General features: G+C 37.1%; 1 protein-coding gene across 3 annotated transcripts in view; it reads left to right on the top strand.

The window, feature by feature from the left end:
- Ptprb (protein tyrosine phosphatase receptor type B) overlaps positions 1-22,904 on the top strand; it is a 111,518-nt gene that overhangs the window by 31,329 nt on the left and 57,285 nt on the right. For all 3 annotated transcript variants that reach the window (XM_048359475.1, XM_048359495.1, XM_048359484.1), the window contains 6 exons: positions 10,617-10,895; positions 12,070-12,327; positions 14,483-14,746; positions 16,481-16,750; positions 18,620-18,880; positions 21,983-22,249. In XM_048359475.1, coding sequence (XP_048215432.1) covers positions 10,617-10,895; positions 12,070-12,327; positions 14,483-14,746; positions 16,481-16,750; positions 18,620-18,880; positions 21,983-22,249 — 1,599 coding nt within the window. The remainder of the gene's footprint in view (positions 1-10,616; positions 10,896-12,069; positions 12,328-14,482; positions 14,747-16,480; positions 16,751-18,619; positions 18,881-21,982; positions 22,250-22,904) is intronic.

Raw genomic sequence — 22,904 nt, forward strand, 5'->3', positions numbered from 1 at the left:
TATGGTCTCCCACATAGGGAACAATTAGCACAGGTTTAGGCTAGTCACAGCAGGAGGTTCACAAGAGCCCAATAGCTATGCCCTTATGAAGACATAAGATGATGCTGAGTGAAATGATTTCCATGTTATGGAAATGAGTGTTATATCACTGTTGTAATTACTTTCAACATGCCATGTGAAACTGTAGCTTCTTTTGTTGATGATCCTCTTGTATCCTCTTCCTGTGGTTGTCCCCGCACTATCACTGCATCTCATCTGAGTACCCTGGATACTGTATATACTGATATTAGAACTAGGGAAGGGAAAGGGAATATCAAAATCGAGAGACAAAGGATAAAAAGACACGACTCCGAAAACAATACTTACAAAACCATTTGGTGTAAACCAATTGAACAACTCATGGGGGGAGAGGGAAAGGGGGGAAAGGAAGCGGGAAATGAGGGAGGAGGTAACAAATAGTACAAGAAATGTACCCATGGCCTTACGTATGAAACTGTAACCCCTCTGTACATCACTTTGACAATAAATAATTATTTTTAAAAAAGAAAGTACTATTTCAGTGGTATTTATCATGTTCTTGGTATATTTTATTAATCAGCCTAGAAAAAGTCCCCAAGAGAATCCCTTAAATTATTTCATATAGCTGATTTCCTTGCATATAATAAAAAATCATTTAGAAACATTGTCAAATCATCTCATCAGCTGTTATTTCTATTTCAAAATGCTATTTATTGCATTGATTGGCTAAGGCTGCCATAACAAAATACCACAAGCTGGGTGGCTTCAAAACAGAAATTTCTATATTCACTATTCTAAAGGCTAGAAATCTAGAGTCAAGGTGTCAAACTGGATTAGGCCCCACCCATTTTAACTTAGTCACCTTTCTAAAGGCCCTGTCTCCAAGTACAATCTCAGTTCTGAAGTACTAAAAGTACTGAAGTATACTTAGGTTTAAGAGGGACATAAATCAGCCCATAAAACATAACCATTATTCATTCAAACTATCTTTAAGTTAGTTGCATCAAACTTTCTTGAAGAACTTGTTAGAAAAGCACTCTTGGTTTCTACTACACATGAATTAGAATTTAGAACAGAGGGGGCTGGAGGAATCTGCATTTTAAGTACAAAGTGAATCAATATACACTAGTGACATACTTTTTCTATTCTTAATTAGCCTTAAGACTTAGGGGGTATGCCTTTTTAGGAATAGTTAAATCTATAATACTTGGGAATACTTACTGCCTTTTCAAGGAAGAGAAAATTTCTTCAGTATTTTTGTGCTTGTTAGCATATAAAACATTTTACCTTCTATATTTAGGACATCAAAGTATAGGTATTACATAAAAGTATATGTATTATTAATTTTTCCTGTTTGAGACAAGTTATTTACTCTTCCTCTCACTCTAAGGGCTGTTTCTTAATCTAAATCAGATGATAAAGACTGATTTATGCCCAAGAAGTGGTGCTGTGGCTCAAAGTGTTAAAGCATAAAAGCTCAAAAACTCATGTATGTGCCTGAGCTCAAGCCTCACAACCAATGAAAGGAAGAAAGAAAATGAATAATAATGCCTGCTTCATGAGGTTATTTGTAGATTTAGTTATGTCCTTCATAAAACTTGGCATAATTTTGTCACATTCTAAGAGTGCAGTAAATTTTCTATTATTACTTTTCGATTGGATATGTTTGATCTTTAAAGACCCAATTATTGTCACAAATCTGCATTGCTGATAGACAACAGAGACAGAACTTGCTCCCTGATTTATTGAGCACAGCTGCAATAATTATCTCACTGTTCTGCAGAAAAGAAAAAGTTTATTTTAAACTGGTAATAAGAACTTTTTGAAAATCAATGTTTTAAATTTTTTTAAAGTTACTGTCAAAGTGATGTACAGAGAGGTTAGTTACATATATAAGATAGTGAATACATTTCTTGTCAGACTTGTTCCCCCCTCCCTCATTTTTCTCCCATCTTTCCTCCTTCCCAATCCTCCTCCTGAAATCAACTTTTAAGAATGAAAAAAAATTACAATATATTCTAAATGTACAGAGGAGCATGGCGATTAGGTATACTTTTTACTGTTACTATTTCATGTAAATTATGAGCCACTATTGATTTTCAATTGGGTTGAATTTTTAGTCACAATTTCAGAATTTGGCAATCAGCCATTTGCAGTCAGTAGATGAGTGGATCAGGAAAATGTGGTACATATACACAATGGAATTTTATGCCTCTATCAGAAAGAATGACATTGCTCCATTTGTAAGGAAATGGAAGGACTTGGAAAAAGTTATACTAAGTGAAGTGAGCCAGACCCAAAGAAACATGAACTATATGGTCTCCCTTATAGGGAATAATTAGTACAGGTTTAGGCAAGTCACAGCAGAGGATCACAGGAGCCCAATAGCTATACCCTTATGAACACATAAGATAATGCTAAGTGAAATGAACTCCATGTTATGGAAATGATTGTTATATCACAGTTATAACTACTTTCAACGTGCCATATATAATTGTAGCCCCTATTATTGATGATATTCCTGTATCACCTTACTGTGGTTGTACCTACACTATCTCTGTGGGTATACTGGTATTAGAACTAGGAAATTGGAAGGGAATACCAAAATCTAGAGACACAGGGTACAAAAAGACAAACACCTACAAAAGCAATACTTACAAACTGTTTGGTGAAAATGAACTGAACAACTCATGGCGGGGGGGCAGGGGAAGAAGGAGGAGGGAGGGGGGAATGAGGGATGAGGTAACAAATAGTACAAGAAATGTATCCAATGCCTAATGTATGAAACTGTAACCTCTCTGTAATTCAGGAATAGTATAATGAACTACCATGTGTTCTTCACTTACCTTTAATAATTAGCCATTTTGGCCACCATTGTTTCCTTTTTATATCACATACTCCCAGACTACTATCACCTTGAACAATCTAAGTCTTCATCATCTAATTGCATTTGTAAAACTTTTAGTTTATTATCTGCAAAAGTTTTTGTGATAGTACCAAACATAATTATTTGACTTACATGAGCAAAAATTTTTTAATGCTTTGATGCCCAGGAATAGTAATACATATCAAATGATCACATAAATGTCTACAAATAAGAGCTTTGAGCCACAATTTAATTGGAACAGGGGCCAGATTCCTTCTTATTATACTGTGTTCATGCAAGACTTGGAATAATATTGGACACTGGCTCAATTGGAAGAACGTGTGCCTGGCAAGCATGAAACCCTGAATTCAGGCTTGAATATCACCAAAAAAGAAAAAAAGACTGAAAGTAGACTAGGGGTAGAGCATTTGCCTAGGAAGCAGGAGCCTTGGGTTCATTTCCTTGGGAAGAGAGAGAGAGTGAGAGAGAGAACACCTTAGTTGTTGTTTACAAGAATTAGGTGGGACTACTAAGAAGTGCCATATAGATAAGAGTACAACAATCTGCATAAGGGTCTGAGTCCCCTCCGTGCTGCCCAGATTCTGTTCGAGGTGAACACATCAGTGCTTCAAGCTTCAACTGGTCCCTCACTTTGCAATTGTTTTGGGGGCTCTAGTTTTTATAGCTCCTTGATCTTCCAAATTGGCCCAGGATCATCTCCTTCCTGAAGCCACATCTAAAACCTCAAACCATTCTCCACTATGCACATTGAGCATTACTGTTTTCCTATATTATTATAGCTGAAGTATCCCTAATCAAAAAAGCTGAAATCCTCCAAAACTTAATAAAAAAGGAACACTGATATGATACCATAAGTGGAAAATTCCATACCATGAAACTTTATTTTGTGCATAAAAGAACTTAAATAATATATAAAATTATCTTTGTGCTATATGTGAGGCATAATGAAACAAGTGGCTTTTGTGTTTAGACTTATATTACAATCTCATGATACCGCAATATGTGTATATAAAATATTCTTATTTTTTTAATCTAAAACATTTTTGGTCCCAAAGGTATTTGTGCCAGTCCTGGGGCTTGAACTCAGGGCCTCGCCATCCCTTGTTTGGCTTTTTCACTCAAGGCTGGCACTCTACCATTTGAGCCACTTCCTCTACTTCCTGAGCATTTTGAATAAGGGATATTTGACCTGTATTAACCAGAAGATTGGCACCAACGTTTGTATCAATTACCCTTTTGTGAGTGCCCACCATGTGACAGGACTGGGCTGAACACTTCTTTTCCATTACCTCCTCACACTTACAGCCCTGCCAAGTAGGTATCATTCATCTATTAAACAGTTGAGGAACTGAGAATCTTGGGTAAGTGATTTACCTAGTGCTTCCTTTTGGTAAGAGACAGTGTTGGGATGTAGGCCTAAGTTAGACATCCGAGTTTGCCTTCTTGACAATTCACATACATCTTAACCCAAGTCATGTGGAATCCTGAGTGTTCGTTCCTACCAGTATTTTATATACACAGTGCTTGATGAAATAATAGCCTGCAAAATGGCATAAAATGATTGGCAAAACTATCTTAGTTTCCTTTTGCAGAATGGTCAAAAATTTTAAAGTTCCTTAGTGGCAACATTTTATAATGAGCATATAAAGATACTAAATCTAATGAGTCGCAGCCTGATGTATACTGTGACATATCACATAATTTTAAAGTAAGCAAGAAAACTTAGTTAAACAGCAATAAAAACTTCATTAGAAATGTAGGAAAGGAAACTACCTCTCTAGAAATGTATTTAGTGAACTGGAGGCTGTAAATACTATAAAGATAAGTTGGGCTGAATTAAAAAGTTTTGAAGGATAAAGTTGCAAAGAAAGCTAATGTCCAATTTGAGAAGACCTTGAGTGCCTGTGAAGAAACTTTGACTCTTTCTTAAAATAGAAGCTCCTGCAAAGTTCTTGCTGCTCCAATGTGGATGAGGATGGCAGAGGTTATTTGTACAGAGGTTTTGCAGTAGCAGAGGAAATACATAGAATGAGGAAGACACCCAAGAGACTCTTGACATGATCTAGCACAAGTTGACAAGACCACAAGAAAAAGTAATAACATTGGGCAGAAAAGAAAAATAAACAAGAAAAGTCGTTTAAAATGTCAAGGAAACTTTCATGACCATAGAATTATATTTAGCAGTCCTTAGTGTTGCTATTCATTTTGACTATACTGTAATACCCAAACTACCACATTTAAATTCTAAGTTGGGTGCTGGTGGGTCACATCTGTAATCCTACCTGCTCAGGAAACTGAGATCAGGAGGATGATTGGTGGCCAGCCCAGGCAGAAAAGTTCACTAGATTTCATCTCCAAAACAATTAGTAAAAAACTAGACTGGTGACATGGCTTAAATGGTAGAGCACAGCAGATAGATAGATAGATAGATAGATAGATAGATAGATAGATAGATAGATAGATAGACAGAGAGAGAGAGATATGTGTGTGCGTACATATGTATGCTGCTTATATCTATATATATATACTTTACATAGACAACTATTCTGACTTTTTGTTATTGTTATTATGCAATTCATGACAACATTTTCATGGCAACATAGCTGAAGTGTAGTAGGAAGAACCCACAATTTGCCACCATGTATCAGAAGCTTGGTTGTACTATCTGGTACCTACCCAACACAAGTGAGTCACCCACTCTCCCTGAGTCCCTGCTCCAGCTAAGGAAGCACAAGGTAAACTCTGACATTCCACATACATGCATTATGGAATCGATAATGCCTTCATGAAAACCCTGTGGGACCAACTCATAGATGGACTTGTACTTGGCTGGGAATGTGGCTTAGTGGTAGAGTGCTTGTCTAGCATGCATGAAGCCCTAGGTTCAATTCCTCAGTACCACATAAACAGAAAAGGCCAGAAGTGGCGCTGTGGCTCATGTGATAGAGTGCTGGCCTTGAGCAAAAGAAGCTCAGGGGGGCTGGGGATATGGCCTAGTGGCGAGAGAGCTTGCCTTGTATACATGAGGCCCTGGGTTCGATTCCCCAGCACCACATATACAGAAAACGGCCAGAAGCGGCGCTGTGGCTCAAGTGGCAGAGTGCTAGCCTTGAACGGGAAGAAGCCAGGGAAGGTGCTCAGGCCCTGAGTCCAAGGCCCAGGACTGGCCAAAAAAAAAAAAAAAAAAAGAAGAAGAAGCTCAGGGACAGTGCCTGGGTCCTGAGTTCAAGCCCAGGACTGGGGAAAAAAAATCAGATTGACTTGTACTCTTACAAATTTAAATAAATCCAATCATTTCAAATTCTAAACAATCTAGAAATTCCCCATCAGTTAATACTAATACTTTAGTGATCACACCTAGAAAGAATATTAAAAAGTAAATAGTACTTGCAAGAAAAATACTTTTCTCTTTCTAAGTCATATTTTAATTATGTTTTTATTATTTTAAGTAGTTGTACAAAGAAGTTACCATTCAATACCTTAGCTTATAAGTGTAATGCATATTGATCAATGTCATCCCTTTTATCATTCTCCCCATCCCTCCAAGCCCAATTCCTCACTTCAATTTTCTTAATTTCACAGGATATGCTCATTGACTATTGTGTCTAAGCTGTATTTTAAAAGGGAAAGAATATCATTTGGTTCAGAATTTTCCTAAAGTTTTTCTTTTCCTTTGAGAAAAGAAACAGTATATTGATATTATGCCTGCCTATGAAATTCTGGGGCTTCTTCATGCTGGTTGATTCATATAGGTATTTCCAGTAAATACTATAGGACCTAGAATTTTGCATTTTATATTCAAGTTTGTCTGGAACCAAGAAATACAATAAATTCTGAAATTTATTGTTAGTAATAAACTTTATCTAGACCGGGAGTAAAAATTGATTTGTGATTTTTGACAATCCTTACATTTTGTAATATTTTATTGGTACTATGTATAGGAGAAGAGTGATAAGTGAGAAAACCAAGGAAGCTATACATACTATATATATATATATATATGTACATTATACCATTAAAATAAGTATCAATTTTGTAAATTAAGAAAGGTTTTCTATGAGTTGAAAATTACAGGTACATAAGTGAATTGTCAAGTAAGATTAAAAATCAGTCTCTGAGCTGGATGCCAGTGGCTCATGCCTTTAATTCTAGCTCTTCAGGAGGCTGAGTATAGTGATTTGATGCCAGCCCAGGAAGGAAACCCGTGAAACTCTTTTCTTCAATTAACCTGCAAAAACCCAGGGGTAGCTTAAGTGACTTAAGTGGTAGAACACCAGCCTAAATTTTAAAAACTAAAGGACCACTCCCGGGCTGAGTTCAAGCTCCATTATAGAAACTAAAACATAAAAATAAAAATAAAAATAAACAATTTCTGTCTCTATCATATGCACAGCCATACCGAGTACATATATTGGTATAGGCGTGCGCGCGCGTGCGCGTGTCTGCGCGCGTGTTTGCGCGCAGACACCCACACACCCACACATGAAATTTCCATCCTTGATATAAAAATAAAAACCTTTTTAATACAGCTAGTTTTCACTGTACTTGGACTTAAGAAGAAGTCTGAGAGTGCTTTCAATTCTGCAGCATGCTCAACAATTGTGGAGCAGTACCAGCAAAGGGCTTTATCACAGTATAAATGGGGTTTTAAGTGTTTGTTTCCAGGGCAGGTTCTCGCAGCCCAGGCACTTCCCAGTCTCATTGTTCCTTTGTTCTAGCGGATGTACAAAGGATTGACTGTTTTGTTTTCTGGCCCAGAGAGATTAGATAAAGTCTGCATTTCTGAATTTCACTCTCCAGACACGCAACCTTAAAGCTCATTTTCTCTAGCTCATATTTTGTAGATTACATAGGTTTAGAGTGTACTGTTCATAACATCATTTTCTTTAACTTCTCTCTCATTTGGTATAATTCACAGATGGTAGAATGGGCCTCTTTGGAACTAAGACTGGAAACAACTCTCCCTCTCACTCTCATCTTTAAAATGCCACTTCCGTAAAAATGTTTCATCTCAGTTGGGGTAGGCTGTGTTGTTCTTGACATTTGTTGGTCATTAGCATCTCAAGGTCAGAAAAGGTCCTATTCCCATCATAATCCTCCCCTTTCTCTGAGGAGAAATGATCCTCTTCCATTCTTTAATGTTACCCTGAATTTTAGGCTGTTATACAGGATAGAAAATGTATTTCTCCCATAGTATTTTTTTCCTCAAGAAAAACTAGATTTGATTCTGATAAATAAAAAAAATTATGCTTGAGATTTTTGTTTGTTTTAAGAGTTAGAAAGTGCTGAGATTTTTGTCAAGGCTCTTTTTTTAAAGGAGGTGATGAAGGCTTTTGTCAATTTGGTTTTGTTTCAATAATTTTGAGTGCCACTTCTCCCTCCCCCTCATTTTGTCAGTGATTCCGAGAAAAAAATTTATGCTCAAAGTAGACAAAAAATAAACTCATTGTACTGTGTGTCAAATACATACTCGTCATTCTCCTCTATCTGTGGTGAACTCTCAGTCACCTCTTGGTTTTATTACATTCCTAAACAGAGGGGAACATGGAAGCTTAGATGGGTTGAGTAACTTTCTTAGTCTCATTTTGATAAGTGATGGAGTCTAGATTTGAATTTAGCTCTGCCTAACTCCAAAGTCCGTGTTCTCCAAAATGTTATTGCTTCTATGGTAATAACATTATCCATTTAGCATAGTGACAATAACAATAACTAGCACTGAGCACATACAAAGTACCAGGTACTTTTCTAAGTAGTTCTAGTATACTTGCTTTCATCTTTGTAATACTTCTCTAAAACTATGCTATTATTGTGAATATTGCATAGACAAGGCAACTGAGGCACAGAGAGGTTAACAAATAGCTCAAAGTATGTATTCACAAAGTAGGAGAGTGAGATTCAAGCCCAGACCCTAAGACCTGAGAACCTACAGCCTTCCAGGAAACCCAAAGGTGTGGGTCTCCCAAACTCCCATGCATTGGGCTCTCTTAGTTACTGCCTCAGTTTACTGGTCATCTTATGTGTATATTATTATTAATTATTGATATTATAAAATTTTAATTGACATATTTAACTTTAACAGAATTATTTACTCATATAAATAGCACAAAAGGTGAAGACATTAGATTTCACAGGTTGTATTAAATCTATGGTATTTATTGACATAGTCTAATAAGTTGTTTGTTATTTATCAATAAATATCCTATCTCTAGATAGATAGAGAGATAGATTAAGCTATCAATAGATAGGTTATCTATTGTTATATTTACATTAATCACAGTGAACATCTTCAAACAAATACTTTCCTAGTAAGATCTAGGATTCCTACTGCTGTGATCAAAATGTATTTTATGCCAGGTGCTGGTGGCTCGTGCCTGTAATCCTAGCTACTCAGGGGGCTCAGATTTGATGATGGAAGTTCAAAGACAGGCTGGGCAGGAAAGTCTTTATGACTCTTATCTCCAATTAACCACCAGAAAAATCAGAAGTAGCTCTGTGGCTCAAAGTGGCAGAGCACTTGAGCAGAAGAGCTCAGAAACAACATGCAGGCTTTGACTTAAAGCCTCACAACCACCCCATAGCCCCCCACCCCCCCACAAAGCATTTTACGAGGAAGTGGATAAAATTGAACTCTCCATGGCCATCCTGCAAAAATTTACATCCTGACCTTTTAAAAATATTACCCAGTGTCTGTCTTTAAAAAAAATTAGTAGTATAAAGTAGTTATACCATGCCATTTTTATTGTGATAGTCATATATATATATATACCTATAATGTGCTTTGATCAAATTTACACCATCTGTATTACTCTTCCAATGTAAGAATGCTGAGAATTTCTCATATGTAGATGTCTCTCAGTAACATTCAAGATACAGTCTCCTTTCCCAGATTCCACTCCTCACTAAATCAAAAGAATGTTTCTTTCTCAAGTGCTCCTGACTTAGAGCACTAACCCAAGATATAAGCTCTTCATCCTGTTTCAAGTTCATGGGGAAAGATTTAACACAGGCAAAAACAGGACTTCTCAAATTGATCCACAGCCTTGAGAGTTGAAATGAAGAGCTGGGTGTGAAATATTTCCTTTCCCACCTGCTCTGGGGACTGTAGCAAATTGAACATGGCTCAGAACTAAGATTCTTCAAATTGAAGGTTGTTGGGAATTCAAGCTGTTGGGAGAGCCTATTTTGGGGAGCAAACAAGCCTACCTTAGGATTGCATGTAGTCTTTTGTGTTTTTCTAACAACTAAAGCCCACTTAAAGATTATAACAATAATCCACAACCTAGGGAATAAAATTCTGTACAAATTTCAAATTGATTCTTAATGTCTATATTTTCTATTCAGATCTTCAGTATTTATCCAGGCATACCCTAGATGTTTATCAATGTTTGAATAACTTGATAAGCTTGCAAACTAGAGAAAATATAACCTTGTTTAAGTTTTCAAGGTCAGAGCTACCTTAACAACAGCAAAAAAAAAAATGTTTTCTTAGAAAAAAGAAACCACATGACTAATAGGGTGTTTTTGAAAGTGATATAGTAGGTTTGGAAATGAGCAAAATGTCAGTTTCCTTTAAGTTATTGTGGGAAATGAACCTTGACTACAGCAATACAAGCAGTTATTTGCACACGCACACACACACACACACACACACACACACACACACACACATGCCCTCCAAGTTATGTTCTCACTGTTGGTATTTTCCTTGCAGACCCTTTACCTCCTGCCAGGTTTGAAGTCAAGAGAGAGAAGAGTACTTCAACCAGCTTGCAGGTCTGGTGGACTCCTTCTCCTGGAAAAGTCACTTGGTATGAAGTGCAATTATTTGATGATAACAACCAAAAGATACAAGAGGTCCAAATTCAAGAAAGTACTTCATGGAATGAATATACCTTTTTAAACCTCACTGCTGGTAGTAATTATAATATGGCCATCACAGCTGTTTCTGGAGATAAACGTTCTTCTACTGTTTATACCAATGGATCAACAGGTAAGACCTGTATTGTCTATAGTCACTGGTCTGTGAATAACTTTTTATTTTTGAGATGTTGAGGATCAAACTCAGGACCTTGTTTCATATGAAGAAAGTACTCTACTACTAAGAGATATCCCCATCAGTCTATGGTAACACTGAAGTTCTATGTCATTCAATGAATGGAGAAGGAGAATACCTCATGCCATATAGAAATAAACAAACTAGCCTTGTAATGGGGACAGGGATGGAACACAGCATATGTGAGCATGCTGCTGATTCACTAGGTGATTTTGAACAGCTCATAAGATTTACTGGACACTGAGTTTTCCCCAATTTGACATAGATGCTTCCTAAAAGGTCTTCTGATTGAAATTGTAGGCAATAACGTTCTCTGATTTATTTTCCAAGTTCATACCATAAAACTTAAAGTGTTTGTTTCTTTATTTTGTATATTTTCTTCTCATAATATCAGATAATGATGTTTTCTAAATGTTCCTATGTTTAAAGCAAGTCTTTGGCCGGGCACTGGGGACTCACACCTGTAATCCTAGCTACTCAGGAGGCTGAGATCTAAGGACTGCAGTTCAAAGTCAGCCAAGGAAGAAAAGTCTCTGTGAGACTCTTATCCCCAAATAACCACTCAAAAACCAGAAGTGGTGCTGTGGCTCAAAGTGGTAGAATGAAAGCCTTGAGCAAAAGAGCTCAGAGACAATGCCCAGGCCCTGAGTTCAAGCCCCACAACTGACAAAAAAAAGTCTTTGCTTCTTCTTTGATGTGAAAAATTAGTCTTACTTTGTGCCCATGTATCATGATATCATGCCTTTTCAGAAAATGCATGCCTTTCCTGTCATTCACTTGTCTCTTGATTTATCTACCTCTCTTTCCATTTTTTACCTCCTACAGTCCTTTCCTTTCTCTCTAGCATTTACTGCCATTTAAGCCATATCATATGGCATTAACAAAAACTAACTTAAGTAGGAAGGTAGAAAAGTAAACCATGGAATGCCTTTAGCCTGTAGGCTTTGAAAAGAACTTCTAGTTATACTTCAAGGGAGCAATTATTTATCATTGCTATTATACAAGATACATAGAAAAGCACAAATAAATAGGTGAATTCTAGTTGAGTTGAATGTGTCTATGTCTTCTCTAAAGCAATTATCCATGACATTTTGGATATTTATCCCACTAGCGCCATCCCCAGTGAATGATATTGGTATTACCAAAAAAGCTAATTCTCTCCTGGTTTCCTGGTTGCCTGGTCTTGGGAATGTGGAACAATACCAGCTGATGCTGATGGACAAAGGAACCCTAGTTCATGACACTGTTGTAGATAAACATGGGACTTCTTATGTTTTTCGTGGGCTAACACCTGGACATCTCTACAATCTCACCATTGTGACCATGGCTGTAGGACTGCAAAACTACAGGTGGAAACTAGTCAGGACAGGTAAGTTCCTTCTCTGTTGTGAGACAAGAAAGCTCAGGTCAAGTTAAATAAAATTGTTATTTGAATAGCAGCAATGTAGGGTAAACTGAAACTCTTGTAAGTTATGCGAAAGGTTAATATATAAATACTTCAATGTAGAAATTTTTCTTCCTAGGTAAAGTTGAAGCTAGCCCTTGGTAATATTTTGTATTGGGGTCTGTCCATTCATTGTCCAAAGTGAAGGGGCTAAGTTTTGCAACATTTTGAAAAAGAGTTACTTGCTAATGTAGTTCTAGCCTCTTCTTGTTGTTTTTTTCTTTTCTTCTTCTTTTTTAAATTTATTTATTGTCAATTAGCCTCTTCTTTTAATACAACCTTTTCTTGGTAAAGATTCTGGTTTCCATCTCTTCCATTGCCTGTCTGTGTTACAAGAGCCATAAGGAACCAGAATTCATTTTCTCAGTTGTTCAGTGGTGTGTGTAGATGCAGTCCCATGTAACAGTCATTTCCAAAACCTTCTAGCCAAACAAATATGTCCTGGACCCGATGTCATGGTAGCTAGTCTCACAGCCTAACCTAGTAAAAAATACTTCATTCATGTATTCATTCATCCATTCAACCAATATTTGTTGAATGTAAGCTATATGCAAAATACTGTAGACACAACAATATTCCAAATAGACAAGGTCTTTGTCCTTTTACAGCTTACATTCTAGTAGATTTGAATGCTTCTTGTGGACCTAATGTGTAAATAAGTTCCTTCTCTTTGTAAATTTGTGAAATGTGTGGTGATACCTTGGAAATCATTCTAACGAGAAGAGTTTCTGGAAATGTAAAAGACTGTTGGGAAAGATAGGAGGAGCCTGTGCTAAACAATGAGACCCTGTCTTAAAAAAGTAAAGCACATGGTACCTCTAATTCTATGCAAAATCACTGTGCCCTGCTTATTCTTTTAATGAGGCTGCACTAATGTATATTATGTCATTATTGAGGCTTATAATGACAGCATGTGTAAGAGGGAGAAAATATATTCTTCACAGTGTATATCTTTGGTCATCCTTTTTCCTTGGATGAAACCATGATATGACATATCTGTTTAATTATGACTTGTATAAAAAGTAATTTTAGCACTAAGCACCAATCAGCTGGCCAATCCATATTATGTATATAACATGTATTATATATCATGTGACATATACTATATATGTATATACTTATATGTGTGTATATGCTATATATGTGTGTATATGTACACACATATATAGCATCTATAATATATATACTATGTGTATGTATGTATATATACATATATGTATGTATACTATATATAAGCTGCATATATAGTATATATACACTGCATATAGAATACACAGAGATATATATTATGTACATATATATAGAATATATAGTAGAGATATGCTATACAGTATATCTATACTATATAGTACAAATATTATATTTACTAATAGTACATGTTATATATAATATATGTAATACATAATGTATGTACAATATATACTATATGTACAAATAATATAATACATATTGTATATACTATATATAAATGTATATACAAGGAAAAAAAGTCAGCAAATAGCAGGCCTCTTCATGCCTTCTATCTAAACAATTTCAAAATCAGAAAGGACCACTTTAGGTCTTTTGACCAAGCTTCATTTATATTAAGAAACACTAGGGCTGGGAATATGGCCTAGTGGCAAGAGTGCTTGCCTCCTACACAAGAAGCTCTCATTTCGATTCCCCAGCACCACATATATGGAAACTGGCCAGAAGGGGCGCTGTGGCTCAGGTGGCAGAGTGCTAGCCTTGAGCGGAAGAAGCCAGGGATGGTGCTCAGGCCCTGAGTCCAAGGCCCAGGACTGGCCAAAAAAAAAAAAAGAAAAAGAAAAGAAACACTAGGGACAGAGAAAAAGCAGAGACAAGCCCAGAGCCCTGTGGAGAGCTGGCCAAAAGCCAACCAGAGTCCATGCTCTTGACTGAATTTTGTTCCTATCATGAAGCAGACATCCTTTCTTGTATCATTTTTACCTCTCAAAGCAGTTGCTTTCTTTTGTTAATGAAGTGTTGCCTTCCCGGATTAAAATATAGATCAGAATTTGGGCACAAAGCTGGTAAGATATCCTCAGTGAAATCTCTTTTGCATTGTTTTATTCATTAGCCCCAATGGAAGTCTCGAATCTGAAGGTGACAAATGAAGGCAGCTTGACCTCTCTGAAAGTCAAGTGGCAAAAGCCCGCTGGAGATGTGGACTCCTATAATGTTTCCCTGTCTCACCAAGGGTCCATCGAGGAATCCAGAGTATTTGCTTCTCAGGTTACTGAAACTCACTTTAAAGACTTAGCCCCTGGAAGACTGTACCAAGTCACCATCAGCTCTATTTCTGGTGAACTGTCTGCTCAGAAGATGGCAGTGGGCAGAACAGGTAAGTGTTGGGCTCTAGAATATTCATTGGGTACCCAAATCATTCTCTGATGCGTATGAAAACAGGATAAAATAAGATAGGAGGAAAAATGTATTTCCTACTTGTGAAATGGGATCTCTAGGATTGATAGAGGGTTAATTTTGATTGTTTCAGTTATTTAAGCAAATGTATTTGGATTCTTAAATGATCTGCACATTGTCTCTGTCCCATATTTTTTCATGTCACATCACTTAAGTAGCATAAATGCATTAACACTGATATCCAGAAATAAAGCATTTTAATATATTTCTAGTTAAGGATCAGTTAACATTAAACTATATTTTCCACATGCTATTTCACCAGTTTATGTTATCAAATATTATTTATTGCTTTATATAGATTAAATTACCATGTCACAAGTCTTGGACATTGTTAAAATGAATAAGATATGCTGTGTCCTTTAAGGCAGGTTCTGAAAAACACATCCTCTGGCCGAACCTGGTTGAGGACTTGTTTTATGCTGCCCTAAGGATGATTTTTACATATCTAAAGGATTATAAGGAGATTTATTTTTCAGGGATCATTTCTCTAGTTTGTTTAAAAGTCATGAAAACATTAATAAAAGTATGGGACACAGATCATATGTGACTCACAAGTCTGAAAGATTTGCTATTTGGCCCTTGCAAAACAAGTTGTGTTTTAAGCATAGACGTAGTATGCACTCATGTATACATACAACTATCTTTCAATAATGGCAATGATGTTGCTATTTCCATGCATCGGGCACTGAGTGAACACTTAGCAGCTATTATTTTGTTTAGGCCCTAGTATTACGATCATTTGACAGAGAGTCCAAAAAGTGAAATGAGTTGTTCACAGCTCTTCAACCAATAAGCAATGGAGCAAGAATTTAAACTAAGCTATTTGATTTCAAATACTCTGCTCTTAGAGAACTTAATTTCCCTTAAAAGAAAAAACATTTCTTCAAAAGATTGAAAACTTGAGGGAAATAGCCTTGAGGTTCACACTGAAAATTGTGAACTTCTTAGCAAATGAAGAGAGAAAAGACAAAAGGGTGGAAAGAATGATATAAGCAAGACACAAAGATGGAAGAGCCCAAGAGACAACAGGTATGTTGAGCAGGTATCTAGAGCCTGCCATTGGAAGGGATAGGAAAGGAGGGAGAGTGACAGCATGAAGCAATCACAGGTAAGATTGGGAAGAAAGAAGGTATATAGAGCCACACAAATGTAAACGAACAACTTAACATTTGATTTTCTTTAGTTTTTAAGGAAACATGGAATGGTTTTAAGCAAAAGAACAATCAGAGCAGAGCCACAATGAATGAAAATTGTCCTTTTCATGACCACACCATCCTGTATCTCATCCAAAAGACAGTGTATCTACTAGTACCATTATCATTAGAAAGTATATCAGCATATTGTCTAGGGCTGGCAAGTAATCTGTGAAAAATAGCACCCAGATCACTAGATTGTTAACAGTATTAGAAAGTCTTTCATCACTGTTAACATTATGAAAATTATTTTAGTGTACATTCCTAGGAATGTCTTCACAATAAAAAGAAATATTCATTTTCTCTCTACAGACATCAAGAAGGGATAGAAATGTTTTTGATTAGCACACGTTGTATCTCTAACAAACTGTTGTCCCTGAAAAGTAACAGTATTCTTGCTTCTGATAAGGCACAAAAAGGCACTGAAAGTAGTGCCTTCTTCACATCATATCATTGTTTAGTTCCAGGTAAAGTTGAACATCTGGAGGCCAACAACAATGGTTGGATGAGGTCCCTTGTGGTAAGCTGGTCGCCCCCTGCTGGAGACTGGGAGCAGTACCGTATCCTGCTCTTCAATGATTCTTCGGTGCTGCTCAACACCACCATAGGAAAGGAAGAATCACAGTATGCGGTAGATGATGCAGGGCTCATACCTGGAAGACAGTATGAGGTGGAAGTCATTGTTGAGAGTGGAAATCTGAAGAATTCTGAGCGTTGCCAAGGCAGGACAGGTAAGCGAATATGAAGTTGTTAATGACTGGTGAACCTTTAATTTATTCCTTCTCCCAACTAACCACTAATGTCATACCCCAAGTGTTCCCTGAATCTGATACATTATACTCAGGCTTATAGAGTTCCTAATGTTTAATTTCATCGAATTACAACATCAAAAGTTCCTTTCAATGGGCATTAGTGGCTCAAGCCTGTAATCCTAGATACTCAGGAGGCTGAGATCTGAGGATCACAGTTTAAAGCCAGCCTGGATAGGAAAGTCCATGAGACTCTTCTCTCCAATAAACTACTAAAAAAAAAAAAAAGAAAGTTGATCTGTAGCTCCAGTGGTAGAACACTAGCCTTAAGCAGAGACAAGCTGAGGGACAGTGTTCAGGCCCTGAGTTCAATCCCAGGATTGCACATCCAAGTAAAATAAATTATTTCCACTAGTAACTCCATTATTTTCTTTAAAAAGATTTTATAATGCTAAAATAATAAGAAGGGTATAACCTAAGAATAAAGACTAGTTTATCCTCCAAAAGGAAAGTGATGATGGATCAACTGCCTTAATCATAACTGTCTTAATCTTGACTAAGATAACCATCTCAGATAGCAAGAGGTGATTATAATAGAGAGAAATATGATTGCATATTAAGGAAGAGAGATTAAAGACAGTGATACATGTGTCTTGACATCTTGCTGTCTGCACTATAGGTTACAGTTCCTTGGGCAAGTCCTTATCTCTGCAAGTCTGTTTTCTCAATTTCTAAGTAAGAGAGTTGCCCTTCTAAAATTAACATTTTTATGATTCCTGTAATGTGAAGAAGTTCAAATGAAATGATAATACCTCCATAACTTTGCAGTGGTGTCTTCCAGTGATATCTTCACCTTCCTGATATTAATTATCATTGGATCACAGTCAAAGACCTAGATCAGTTTGAAACAAGATATGTTCAGTGTTCACAGGAGAGGTATCATTGTCCTCCTGGATACTATATCACAATTCAAACACCTTGGAAATGTAAGGTCAAGGGATTTGTAGAGTCTCCTCATGGTGGCATAATTCTGAGTATAAATCTTCATGAACTGGGCTTCCAATAATGAATAAAGTAACGCAAAGTAGACCTTAGTGTAAGTCCTCAAATCAGCACATACAAATCTACATATTAAACAAGAAAGAGACAGTTCTGCTCAGGTAGAATAATAGAAATTTCTTTTGATGCAAAAGATCACAATGTAACTTTACATACTTGATTCTTTAAGCATTTGTTTTCCCTCTTGTTTTCTGGAATCAACATTTGCTCTAGGAAATATGTCCTAGAAATTGTAATAATATCTCTTAAAGAAATGGAAGCACTCCGTCCCCCCCCCCCCCGCCCCCAACCACCAAACTAGAAGCAATTTTGATGCTTGGGCGAAGGATCCCTTAGTCATATGCCATTATTTCCCTCTCATGACCCAGCAGTGATTCCTGCTCCAAAATGAGAAGGAAGCATTTAGTCTTTCTTAGCTGTGGGGTTACAAGTACTTTTTACTCCTTCTTGATACTAAACATAGACTTTTCTTTATGGGTTTGTGTGTGACAAGATTGTGTTGAGCACGTTTGTATCACAGAATACATAGGGAAAGATAAGCTATAACCAAGTACTATGTGATCAAACTACATGACTTTGCCAATAAGGTGTTTTCCATTCTTTTGAGTTCATATTTCTGGTGATGTTCCATAAAGGTTTTTTGTGATTTTTTTCCTAATATAAATATTCAGAAGAGAAATGTTCTGAGGAACACTTCTGAGAATAGAAGAGAGCAGCTTTCTAAGAAATGTTCCATAAGTATTCCATGAGTAGAATATGCTGAATCACTCAGTGACCTTGTCTTTTCCTCAGTTCCCCTGGCTGTCCTTCAGCTTCGTGTCAAACATGCCAATGAAACCTCATTGGGCATAATGTGGCAGACACCTGTAGCAGAATGGGAGGAATACATCATTTCACTAGCTCACGGAGACCTTCTGCTCATCCATAAATCACTCTCCAAAGATGCTAAAGAGTTTACTTTCACGGACCTGATGCCTGGCCAAAAATACACTGCTACTGTCACCAGTATTAGTGGAGACTTAAAAAATTCCTCTTCAATAACAGGAAGAACAGGTGATTGTCTTTGCAAATTTTAGATCTTATAGTGTTCTGCGTGCTGAATGATTCAACATGCATTTTATAAATGTTTATAAAGCTCTTGCTATGTCAATAATTTGTTGTGCCTATTAGCATTTTGGGAACTCTTTCTGTTTTGGGTTTTTTTTGTTTTGTTTTATGAAATTCAGCTCTTTGTTAGTTCTTTCCTTTTATTTTGCTAAAATTGAAATAGAGTGGTGAATACTCCTCCCAAAAAGTTTTGTTGCAAAGAAAACAGAGAAATTGGCACTGAGAAAAGAAAAGTGATTGAAAGGAAGATTATTATTTTTAATCATAGAAGAAATAATGACACATTTTATGCAGGTGACAATGAGCTAGAAGACTAGAGAATGATGATGATGCAAAGAGAGGTAAAAATTACTGTGATTCTGTGAGCAGGTAAGAGGGATGGACTACAAGACAAGAAATAGGTTTCATAGGGGCTGGGAATGTACCTTAGAGGTAGAGCGCTTGCCTAACATGCCTGAAGCCTGGGTTCGATTCCTCAGCACCACATAAACAGAAAAAGCCAGAAGTGGTGCTGTGGCTCAAGTGATAGAATGCTAGCCTTGAGCAAAAGGAAGCCAGTGATAGTGCTCAGGCCTTGAGTCCAAGCCCCAGGACTGGCAAAAAGAAAGAAAGAGAGAGAGAGAGAGAGAGAGAGAGAGAGAGAGAGAGAGAGAGAGAGAGAGAGAGAGAGAGAGAAGGAAGAAAGAGGTTTTAGAAAGGAACAGTGCTGATTTCACCTCCATGCTAGCTGGAAGGGAAATAAATAGCTACAGATACCAACAGGTGGATAGATGTACTTTCAGACTGTTATCTCAGAATTGTTCTCATTTGCTCAGCAAAACAGGAAGTAGTGCCTTCATCAAGAGTCCCCATTCTACTGCTGGGTTTTGGTGGCTCACACCTGTAATCCTAGCTACTCAGGAGGCTGAGATCTGAGGATCGAGGCTCAAAGCCAGCCCCAGGAAGGAAAGTCCATGAGACTCTCATCTCCAATTAAAGACCAGAAAACCGGAAGTGGCACAGTGGCTCAAGTGGTAGAGTGCTAGCCTTGAGCTGAGAGCTCAGTGACAGTGCCCAAAGTTCAAGACCCACAACTAACAACAACAAAAAGGAGTCTCCATTTCAATTCATATACTATTTTTGCCCTATATTTTATTTCTCTGTTTGAAACTCCACAAAATATATTATAATTGTGTTATGTAGTCCAGAGGTCTTCACACATTTGTCTACCAACTTAACGCATTTTCTTCATCTTTTCTTCTTATCTCAGAAGTTCCATTTGTGGTAATATTGTTCTTAATTCTAGAGGACATTATTCAAATTTCTTTGAGAGTTTCTAGGAGTATAGTCTCTCCGCTTTTGTTTTGGACATGTCTTTCTGTAGCTCTGTCTTCAGTCTTTTAAGGTTGTTTGGTTTTTCTTTGTTAGTTTTAGATGGTGCTAAGGAGAAACCTTAGAGATGTTGGTTGAATAAGTACTCTATCACTGAGCTATATCACTACCCCTGGAAAGACATTTTCTTCTATTTCAGTTTTATGTTCAAAGTTCTTTACTCTTAGCACATTGAAAATATCATTCTAAGGTTTTATTGGAAAAACAAAACCTTTCTCCATTGAGTGCAAAGGCATATCTGTAAAAGAAATAATGTTTACTTGTCTTTGGACTTTCAATCCCATTCCATCAAAGTATGTGTCCATCAGCTCTTAGCCAGTATTCTATTGTCTTATTAACTAGCTTGCTAGTGAAATCTAGTGCTTTCAATCCTTCAACTTTGTCCTTTATTTTCCCACAATTATTTTAGTTATTGTAGTTATTTTGCTTTCCCTATAAAATTTAAAATTGGAATGCCATATGCTGATCCATGGATAGTAAGCATTTTAAATGAGTATGTTTGTATCTTAATCTAAAAGTAAATGAACTTTTTTTTTTTTTTTTTTTTTTTTTTTTTTTTTTTTTTTTTTTTTGGCCAGTCCTGGGCCTTGGACTCAGGGCCTGAGCACTGTCCCTGGCTTCTTCCCGCTCAAGGCTAGCACTCTGCCACTTGAGCCATAGCGCCGCTTCTGGCCGTTTTCTGTATATGTGGTGCTGGGGAATCGAACCTAGGGCCTCGTGTATCCGAGGCAGGCACTCTTGCCACTAGGCTATATCCCCAGCCCGTAAATGAACTTTTAAGGAGGAGCTTAGAGTTCTGTTATAATTGAAGGAAGAAGCACAAACAGAAGTGTATTACAACTGATTGCCCATTTTCATGTCTGTGTATAAGACTGGTTAATGGACAAGTTGGAAGTGGCAAGGGTTTGCTAGAGAGAAGATGGACAGGTTTAAGGGGTTACCCACATATGATGGTGGATCCCAACTTGCTAAAAATGCTTGCATTGAACTCATTAGTAAACAGGAGAAAATTGGCTTTATAATTGGCACATAGTAGGCATTTAGTAGTTGTTACAGTTATTATTTTTTCTACACTATATTATTGTAGGATTTCCAGGTTTCATTATAGCCTTTTGGAAAATAATCCATATAGGCATCATTAGTTTGTTAGAGCATAACCCAACCACAAAGGTAAAGGGAGTTTTTCTCCATCACCCAGTCCCAGCATGGGCTCACATAGATCAGATAGTTTTGAGTTCTTGTGGAGTGGAAACAAATAAGGTCATCTTAAAAAAAAAAAAAAGGCAGCCTTTGGTATTTAAATACAAATATTTACTATTTAGAGTATTAAATATTCAAAATATTTAAATGTGAATATTAAATATTAAAAGTATGATATAGTATAAAATAATTCTAAAATAATATAACACAGTATAAACATAAAACAATATGCATGTGTCCTGTCATCTTGAGGTCCTAAATCATTTATTAAAACCTCCCATAGGAGCAACTTTTCAGAGTAGAGCAATAGTAGCACAATCGTTGTCCATGAGCAACAGGACACAGAATGAAGAGCCTGGGGCAAAAACAAAACAAATGTTTATTCTTAGCACTTTCAAGTCAGCTTTCATTTCTGACCCCTTTTTTCATACCCCATTAAGGTAACCAAGTAGAATTTGCTTGTCTTCTGTGTTTCAGTGCCAGCTCAAGTGACTGGATTGCATGTGGCCAATCAAGGAATGACCAATAGTCTGTTTACTAACTGGACCAAGGGAGCAGGAGACATAGAGTTTTACCAGGTCTTACTGATCCATGAAAATGTGGTCATCAAGAATGAAAGTGTGCCCAATAAGACCAGCAGATACAGTTTCCACTCGCTCAAACCAGGCAGCCTCTACTCCGTAGTGGTGACCACCGTGAGTGGAGGGATGGCTTCGCGGCAAGTGGTGGTGGAAGGAAGAACAGGTGAGAAGTAGAGATGTATGTATCTGGACCACACAGACATCCGGTTTCATGGCCACTCCTGGCCTACATCCTAAAAGCAACCCATCTCCTTCTTTCCTAAAAGTCAATTCTCAATAGCATCCAGACAGTACATGGATAAGAATGAAAGATGGCTGATGTGTGAGGGTAGGAGAGATTGCTGAATTACCTAAAAATATCCAGTAAACATTTCAGAATTCCTAGATGAACTTTTTTTGGTCAGTCATGGGTCTTGAATTCAGTGGCCTGGGTGCTGTCCCTGAGCTCTTTTCCTCAAGGTTAGTGCTCTACCACTTTGAGCCACAGCTTCACTTGGTTAATATGAAATAAGAGTCTCATGGACTTTCCTGCTCAGGCTGCAGTGTGTGTGTGTGTGTGTGTGTGTGTGTGTGTGTGTGTGTGTGTACATATATAGAGGGAGAGGGAGAGAGAGAGAGAGAGAGAGAGAGAGAGAGAGAGAGAGAGAGAGAGAGAGAGAAAATTTGCTATGTTTTCTAGAATGACCTGAGTTTAGGTTATCTACCCTTCCTTAGTTCTTAGCTGGGACTATAGGCATGTGCCACTGCTCTTGGATAAGTCTCGTATGTTTTTATAAGCAACATTAAGCAAGTAATCAATACTATCTGCCATATGAATA

Source organism: Perognathus longimembris, chromosome 1 (genome assembly GCF_023159225.1).
Source record: "Perognathus longimembris pacificus isolate PPM17 chromosome 1, ASM2315922v1, whole genome shotgun sequence".
In the NCBI taxonomy this organism is placed as follows: Eukaryota; Metazoa; Chordata; class Mammalia; order Rodentia; family Heteromyidae; genus Perognathus; species Perognathus longimembris.